The sequence below is a fragment of the Acartia tonsa genome, chromosome 5, assembly GCF_053477335.1.
Source record: "Acartia tonsa isolate MP-2025a chromosome 5, ASM5347733v1, whole genome shotgun sequence".
NCBI classification, from domain to species: Eukaryota; Metazoa; Arthropoda; class Copepoda; order Calanoida; family Acartiidae; genus Acartia; species Acartia tonsa.
In genome coordinates this window covers 26,060,130-26,069,608 of record NC_137264.1, presented here as the reverse complement: position 1 = coordinate 26,069,608, position 9,479 = coordinate 26,060,130, and the positions used below count along the sequence as shown (strand labels likewise).

At 37.7% G+C, this 9,479-nt stretch overlaps 1 protein-coding gene across 1 annotated transcript; it reads right to left on the bottom strand.

The window, feature by feature from the left end:
• Positions 1 to 283: 283 nt before the first annotated feature.
• Positions 284 to 1,457, bottom strand: LOC145319143 (uncharacterized). The gene is made up of 2 exons (XM_080161017.1): positions 701 to 1,457; positions 284 to 524 (listed from the first exon to the last, which is right to left on the bottom strand). The coding sequence occupies exon 1, from the start codon at positions 1,154 to 1,156 to the stop codon at positions 728 to 730; it is 429 nt and encodes a 142-aa protein (XP_080017143.1). The 5' UTR covers positions 1,157 to 1,457; the 3' UTR covers positions 284 to 524; positions 701 to 727.
• Between the last annotated feature and the right edge of the window lie 8,022 nt (positions 1,458 to 9,479).

Genomic DNA, 9,479 nt, shown 5'->3' with positions numbered 1-9,479 from the left:
TTCTTGTATTTGTTCTTTTATTATTATTTTATCCTAGGAGGTAGGATGTCGGTCGGTCAGTCATGAAAGTTTTATCTTTTTGCTTTAACTAGCACTAGCAGCACATTTCTTAGCATCTAAGCCTCTAAGGGCCCGATATTAAAAAAGAGGGTTGGGCTGTAAAGTAAAAGCCTAAAATCATCCCTGAATCTTTGCCGGCCTAGACTTAAATCTAAAAACCATTTCGGAACCTTTAGACTTTGTGAAGCGTTTCTATAATTTAGGTCAGTATGTAATGAAAGGATATGTGCGAGTCTATAAATTTTTACCTTTCAAGGAAGCCTTAAAATTTCTTTGGCCTAGTAAACTCGCATTTTGACTTATCACTATATTCTTCTGAAACATATTTTTACTCAGTAACAACAAGCATAAAATTAAGCTCTTAGTTTCATAAATATTTCTTTATAGATTTCGCATTGATTTATGACTTGAGATTTTACTATTTCTTAGGTTTCTATTTTGTGGCTTGAATTACAGGTTAAAACCTATAAAAACAAGTAATAATTTTAATAAAGTTTTTAAATTAAAATAATATCAAGGTAACTTTTTAAGAAAATAGACAAATAACTAAATTTTCCAGATCCTTTACAATAATCATTATTTAGACAAATTGGCTTATAAATGAATACATAAATAATAATTATATGATCAAATTACTCACATTTTGCTCCTAGGCAGAATATTTGGCCTAAGGACTTCCTCTGCTTGTAGAGGGAATATCTGGGTGATCACCAGGGACTAGTCCACCATGATTATCACTTGAGTAGTCAGGCTCATCCTCAAGTTCTGTCCCTTCAGAAGCATCTTCTTCAGAATCTACAGAAGTGTCAACAGACACCTCAAATATGTCTGAACCAGTATCAGGGTTAGGGAATGGACCCAAAGCATCTAACCTGGACTTGAGCCTTTTAGCCTCAACTAACTCTGTTTTGTATCGTTTGGACAGGCTGGCAACCTTCAATTCAAGGATTCGAACCCAAAGCGACTCAATACAGTTTGACAGAGTTTTGGCTTCAACACACAGCAACTCATATTGGACTAGAGAATCATAGACACACCTATCCTCTGACTCTTCTTTCTTCTTCAAAAATAACATCATCATCTTCCCCAGGGGCATGTTGGTTCCCTACCTCATCTGGACGGGCTGCCTCTACAGCTGGGATCTCATCACCAGTGTGTTGCCTCCTGGGGGAATGGGTATCTCGTCTCTTACTCATTAACTAAAAGAAAGGTAATGTTCATATTTTAACTTGTAATATGTTTAGCTTCCCCCTTTTCTTTATTTGATACTAGAGACAACCAAGAAGAAAGTTTTCAACAGTTTCATATTAAATAATGATAAGACATTTGTATTTATAGACATACCTTTTTAAAATAACAAATAACATACCTTTAAATTAACTGCTTATTACAATAGTTGCAAGTTAATTTTAGGTCATTTACTATTTAGGATCTGGAAATAAAATGCCAACAATAATATTAATAAAATGTGTTATGACCATATCTGGCCTTACATAGAAATTATAAATAATATAAAATGGTTTGGATAAAACAGGCCTTTAATTAATCCACCTTAAAGGAACATTTTAATAAGGACCTTCTCACTTTAAAGCAACAGCTTTAAATTCAACTTTTTAGTTAACTGATATCAGACTTTACTTGCATAAACTCACTAGACTGACAATGGATCCAAAGTAAATGAACTAAATTAACTATGATTATAAGAAGTCTCTTTTTTGAAGAAGCACTCCATATTAACTCCACACTTTGGGTAAATATTCTTCAAAGGTTTGTTCTTGTTCATTTATCATCCATTTCTTCTTTTGGTAGAAGTAAACTTGAGCAGTCTATGGTTCTAGGTATCATCAATTGGCTGGTCCATAGCAACAGATTCTAAATTAAGATCCAATTTCTACAGGATAGATATTTCCGTTAAGTTAAACATGTTAGAATTGTCCTATCGATTTCAAATTATGCATGATAATTTCGGTGCGAGTTAGAAAGTGTAGCAACTCTACAATCTTTATCAGAATGTCCAGTACGTCCATTTAAACGTTATACTTTTGGCAACAATTTAGTATGCATTATGAAATAATCCTATTTATCTTATTTTAGAACAAAAGATTCCTATAGGCTTAGGATAACGAGGTAAAATATTTTCATTCGAATCGCATCTCTATATTACATACTAGAGGGTTCGCCCCTAGCCTCTAGGGGCTTCGCTCTGTAAAGTAATGGAAAACCACCCTCCTAATAGAAATATTCAAAAAAGTTATTATTTGTTTAATTACTCTGTGGTAAAATTAAACCTGTGCGCTGTATGCACAAAAATTTCCATACATAAAAATTAACTCCAGGTTGTTTGCCGTATACACAAAAATTTCAATTACCCTGAAGAGTAGAATACGATTGGTTCAGTGGTTACCTTGATCTTAAGGGACAGACAGACATCAAGCTACTTTGTATTATAGATAATAAAATCATAAATATGTAAGTATTATGGTTAGGATATCCGGTCATTTTCGATATCCGGCAATATAATCTTTTATATTTTACAACAAAAATCTTAAATTTTAAAAGGCTAAAATTTTCTTATTAGAAAGAAGAACAATATTTTCTGAATATGTTATCTTTATATAAATTTTATATCAGAAATCTCTAAACATAAATTTTGGGTGCTGCAGCAGTACTTGGCAGCTGCCAGCTGCAAACCGGCGGTCAGTAGGTAAACGGCAACGGATTTTATGAAATTGCAATATATCATTAAGGCATATAAAAAAGCCTAAGTTTAAAATTTGAAGTCTCTAAGTCAAAGATTTCTGGAGACCTAGAAGTTAAGGGCTTACCTTAAACCTGAAATCGACTTGAACACCTATATTTCATATGAGGATGTACGACTATAGGATATCTTTTTGATAGAATGAAATGCTTTGTTGAAGTAAAAAAGAATATTTCTACTTTTTACTTGAATGACCCTGTCAGGTTTACTGGCATCCTGTGCCCAACAGTAAGGAGGTATTCAAAATTACAACTCTCAGTTATGTGTGATACACATATTTCGAAAATCACTCAGTAATAGCTCACCTTTCATACACAAAAAATAAGATAGAAAGAAAAACAGAGGAGGGGGGCGACGTTCAATGCCACCTCCCTGCCAGATTTCCGGTATCCGGCCCAACCCTAGTAAGTATGTCCCAGGGATAAGGGATAGACAACCTGGCCATAAATTAGGTCCCAGATTAGTTTTGAATGGGATAATGCAACTTTTACCATTTCCTAATTAAATGAAGTCATTGGTGGACGGCTCCTATTGGCTACTGCCCTAAACCAATACTGTTTGATAATTTGGGCTTGTTTTGTACCAACCAATAGACAACTGGTGGATGGCAATATAAAACATGGGACAAAGTTTGCATCATAGAAAAATTTCAAAACACAAACAAATTTCTGCTTCTAAAATAAAAAATAATAAAACATAAACAAGTGATGTTTGATCACAACAGCTTATTTTTAAATCTGCGAGTGCGTAGAGTTACACAATCAGAAAAAGAACCTATAGACAATAAAACAAAAATAGAGGAATTATTTTTTGGAATGTAAGTAGCTAAGAATTTTGATTTTGTAGCTTATACAGAAACTGTTGTATTTGGTCCATTCAAATTTTAAAAATGTCATGCAGAAATGATAACACTCCTTAAATGAATATGAACACAAAACTAGTTCTATAAGTAAATGAACGTGTACTTTTTTATATTATTTTTTATTAAATTTGCTATAATTTATTACACAATTAATTGAGTATTTCTGTTTATTTTAAACGTAAAATTAAGTTTTTGAAAAAAAAAATTATGTCTAATCTTGGTATGGAATAATTAATTGATAGATTGTAACAGGTGTACTTATTCACTTATACTTGATTTATTTATTTTCGACTTTGAATTTTAGTAAGCCATGATAACAAAATATTTTTAAATTCCATTTTACTCATAAATAAAATGCAAACAAATCTGTTTCAGGCCAACCCAATTAAAAATAAACCGTCTGAAAAATTTAAATTGATACAGTAGATATGAATTTTTTGAGGAAATAATAACATAATTGAAATAAAAGCCATTGACATATTGGTTCTTTAAAAAGTTCTATTTTTACTTTAGACTAGCTACCTGAATCTTATTCTATACTTTATATTCTTAACGCTTATTTAGCTATATTATTAGAGTTGATAACGAACTAATGCACCATCCCATAACAGGTTTTTTAGGCCTAGGCTTGAAATAGGCCTGAAATAATATTTTCCTACGTTTCCCATCCCTTATCCCTGGTATGTCCCTATAATTAACAGTATCCTGTATTTTAGCAAATTTAATGAAATGCGTATTGCGTAATTGTGTAAATGTTGATTCTGCAAATCACAAAATGTTTTTATAATAAAAATACAATTTATCTAATTTACAAAAAAATGTATATTCTGTTTGACTTTCTAATCTTTTGTAATAAATGCTTACGTAAAAATTCCTTTCCTCATGTTTTCTGTAGAGGTTATATTTAGAAAGTAAAAAAATAAATACTATACTATTATTTCTATGATTTAAACTTTAAATTTTGGAGCACAGGGGGCACTTTGCTTTAGAGGGGGGCATTTTGAATATATATACTAAATTTAAATAAGGGCTGTCTTAACCTCTTTTCGAGGAAGCTTTGTGTTTATCAAGATCGAAATTAATTCCTTATTTATTATCCCAAATTAAGCGCAAATGTCGTCTTGTTTGACTTTCCTCTTCTAAAGAGACGCGGCATGGATTGTTTATATTTTGATGCGTCCACGTTCGTTACTTTTGAATGATATGTGAGTGTGTGAAGATTTGGGAGAACAAAATTGGGCCTATCATTGGTCTCATAGTGCGTGAACGACCCTAGTATACCAGGGGCTTGAAACCATAAGAACTTCAGGTAGAATTTGTTAAATTTATTTAAATAGAGTGGCGTATAGGACGATTTATTTAGTTTAAAAGGCTTTAGCCAGCTAAACATGAAACTTTATTATGATTAATTATTATGTTTTAGTAATTTTTTATGTGCTTTTATTTTTGCATTTAACAATGATTTATTAAACCAAATAATTTTCCTTTAAAGCCAAAGTTTCCAAAGATTCTTAACCGTAGAAAAAATGATTTTAAAAAGCAATTAAGATTACGTGGTTATAAAAACTCGAATTTTGTATTAATTGATTTTGTAATTTCAGGACTTTCAAATAGTTGCCTCAATAAATCTATAATCAAACCTGCTGTTGAAACTTGATGGTTCCTGGTATTGGGGGTTTGTGTGTACGTCAACAAGATCTCTAGAACTTCCCGCTAATTCGGAAGTCACACTCAACCAAAGTGTCATGGTTGAGACAATTTCAAAGTATCTGAAGAATAGGCGTTAGCATTCTTCAAGAGATCAATAGCATCCAGTGATTATTGATGCAATAAACTGTGACAATTTTTTTCTGTGAAATAAGTACCTAGTGAATCAATATGCCACTAACCAAAAAGCAGAAAATTGAGCGAGCCATCGCTATTGGCAGTGAAAGGATAGAAGTGTTTGATGAACAGTTAAAAGTATTTTATGACAATCTAAAAGCCTGCCAAAGTTTTAGTTCATGTGAAAATGTGAATTTAAAATCAATTCGTGACATTTTTAGTGAGGTCAAGGACCAATCTGACCTAATAAAAAGTCTAAAACCTGCCGTGGAGACAAGTGAGTTGCGCGAGTTCAAGCATGATTTTGATGAAGCTAGTGAACAGAAAACTGTTGCAGATAAAGTTTATGCGTCGTTGGAGCAGTGTACGAAAATTCTGCACTGGCTTGACAATGATTCAGACGACGCGAGGTCAAGCACTGTCGCCAGGAACCTCGACGTCATTGAGAAGGTGAGGATGGACATGGGAGTGCTTAAAATTTCCATGGAGTTGCGCCAAGAAGTACGTGATATGTACCGAAGGCTTAGAGAGATGGAACGTCGTTCATCTAACTTGGATGAGAGTGGGACACCTGCCATACTCTCCAGAAGTATGTCTGCCGTGGATATTCGGAGTTCCAACCCGCAGTATGGGCGCTGGGACAACAGTTTGTTGCCGTCCTTTGACGGTACTGACACGGATTACTCCAACTTTAAACAGGTCTTTAAAGATCTATGCGCTGGTTACGGATTTTCTGACCAGAGGTTAAGTCTGATGTTGTGTATGGAGAAGGTGATAACCAACCCGGAGCTACGCAAGCAAGTGTCAGCGATTAGAGATCATAATGAACAATGGTTATTTTTGGATCAGATGTTTTTATCAAACACCCGCCGGTTCATGAAGATTTTAACTAAGCTGAACAAGATGAAACCTGTGGATAAACCTGTGGACGTGGTTAGTGCAATTGCTACCTTCAAGAGCACCATGCAGGAAGTAGAAGCCATCGTTGGTTCTGCAGCTAAGGATTACCACCACCTAACTCTTATTCATATTTTCAAAGACAAATGTCCAGATGCCCTGAGAGAGAAAATTATGATGGAGCTAGGTAGCATGAACCAACCAGACATCAAGAAGATTGTGGAACTGCTGGAGAGAACCAGGGGAGCAATGTTGGCTGGTGATATGTCCTACGACACTAGCGCCGGCAAGAGAAATCGTGACAGAGCTGCCGCCGCGCAAGTGTCTGGCCGCAGCGACAATAAGAATGGAAAGGCTGGTAAGGACAAGACTTCCAAGTGGAACAGTACATGTCCTGTTGAAAGCTGCAAGGAGAAACATCCGATTTTTCGTTGCCTCACGTTTAAGAAGATGGATGTGGTTGACCGAAAAAAAGTTGTCCAGCAGAAAAGTTGTGTGAACTCTGCCTGTGTGATGGCCATGCTGCTGACAAGTGTAATAAATCGGATAAGCTTGGTGTTTGTGGCACCAATAATTGCGACAGATATCATAGCCGGTTGATCCATGAGGCTAGTGCTGGTGTGAATACAGTCTACAAGTCAAGTTCTGCACCCAGCCCCTGTACCTTCTTACTTCAGTTAGTTCCTGTTGTAGCACCTGGCGGCGGCACCTGCCACGCCACTGTCATGTTTGACTCCGGTGCAAATTTGCCACTTGTGTCTGAGAAGTTATCCAACAAGTTGAAGCTGAAATCTACCGGCAGATATACAACTATTTCTGTAGCTGACGGCAGTGAGACTTCCTGCCGCAATGTTGTGTTTTATCTGAAGGATAGGGACGGTAATTTGAGGGAGTTTGAGGCAGCTGTCATGCCTACCCTCGGCGGGGCCAATGAGATGCGCTCGGTCCACCCCGAAACCGCCGCCGAAATATTTAAGATGCCGCCAGAAAGATTTACATATATTAGTGGAGGCTTAGATATCATCATTGGAAATACACATCCTGACGTGTTTCCATCAACCTACCAGAAAGTGGGCCAGTCTATGTTGTGGCGAACCATTTTTGGTAGTGGTTTTATCTGTACAAGTGCTGATGGTGGAGCTGGTGACCAAAAATCGGCATATAAAGCTGTCAGTGTTAGTGGAGGCACCTTGCCAGACTTTTTGACGTCTGAATCGTTTGGCGTACAGCCGCAGGCACTTTATCCAGGATGTACTGCCTGTCAAGAGTGCAAGGCTATGGCCGACGGCACTACCTGGGACCAGCGTGAGAGGCAGAGAATAATTGAGGCAGGTTTAACACTAGACTTGCAATCCAACAAGTGGACAGGTCAATATGCTTATATTGAAGATCCTCACACTTTGCCCTACAATGAGAGTTTAGCCTGCAAAATTGCTGAAAAGGATCGTGCCAGGATGGTCAAGGAAGGTACCTATGATATGTATGTGCAGGTATTCAATGACGCCATCTCCAGAGGCGTTTTTCAAAAAGCAACGCCTGAAGAATTGAAGAATGAAGGGACTAAGTCTTGTTCATCAATAGTGGTTGCTTTCAAGGAGGATTCAAGTTCCACACCCATGAGATTGTGTGCAAATAGTTCTCTGACGTTCAAGGGTACCAGTTTTAATCACATAATGCTGGGAGGTCCGCCACCAATGCAGAAGATTTTTTATCATTTGTTGCTTTTCCGCGGTTATAAGGTTGGTTTAACCGCGGACATTTCCAAGTTTTATAACTCCATCCTGGCCACAGAGTTCGACAGCCAGATGAAGAGAGTTTTATTTTCCCCGACGCCAGACAGTCCACTTGAAATTTACCTGACTAAAGTGGTAAATTTTGGCGAGTTGGCTGCTGGGAATCTGGCAGTTACAGCCCTGAAGTTGACGTCCCGCCTGTTCGGCGGAAAGATTGAAGCAGAGGTCAAGGAGATGTATGGAGAGGGACAGATAAATGGTAGTGATATTGTTGCAAAACCTGAATTATGGAAGGAGCCAGAAATACCTACCTACCCCGAGGAGAATTTCAAGTTACCTCAGATTCCAGTTGCAGTCAAGCTTGAGAAGCACAGCTTCATAGATGATGTCATTTCGGGGGCAGGATCTGTGCCAGAAGCCAAGGAGATGATGAAAGAAGCCGACAGAATTATCAGCAAAGGTAGTTTTTCCTTCAAACAAGTCATTTATTCTGGTGATGATTGCCAGCCAACCAAGGTTCTTGGGCTGATATGGAAGCCAGCCACTGATGTGTTATCCATCGCCACGAGAGTCAACCAAGATGGTAAAGTCAAGGGAAAGAAGGTGAAAGAGGATGCTGATTTGTACAACCTCCAGGACGCCTTGGACGAGAATCTGACAAAGAAGATGGTCCACAGGTTCGCCGCCCAGACCTTCGACCCGCTCGGGCTTTGCAGCCCTATCCTGTTGAGAATTAAACTTGTCCTGCGGAAAACATGTATGCTGAATTTGGGCTGGCAAGATTTCATTCCAAAAAGTCTACGGGATGAACTTGTTAAGTCGCTGGAGGACAGAGCTGAGGTCGCTAAATTGGAGTTTGACCGTTGTGTGGTCCCGGAGGAACCAACTGGCCTTCCATCCTTGATGATGTTTTCGGATGGGTCATCAGAGGCCTATGCATGTATGGCATATTTGAGGTGGCCAACTAGGCAAGGGTTTGAAACGTTCCTGCTAGCCACCAAGTCAAGAGTTGCGCCGGTCAAGACTGAATCAATTCCACGCCTTGAATTGATGGGTTGCCAGATGTCCACCAGGTTGTCAAAGTCCATCAGAGATGCCCTGCCCTTTGATGTTATCAGAGTGATGTACTTTACTGATTCATCGTGTGTTTTATCACAAATTGTTTCCAACAGTGCCATGTTGAACACATTTAATTCTCATCGCATTGGAGAAATCCAATCTGCAACCAACAAGGATGACTGGAGGTGGGTCCCTGGGACACACAATGTTGCAGATTTGGGCACCAGAAGCACCTGCAAGGTATCAGATTTAGGTCCAGGTTCCAGGTACAGATTGGGCCCAGAAT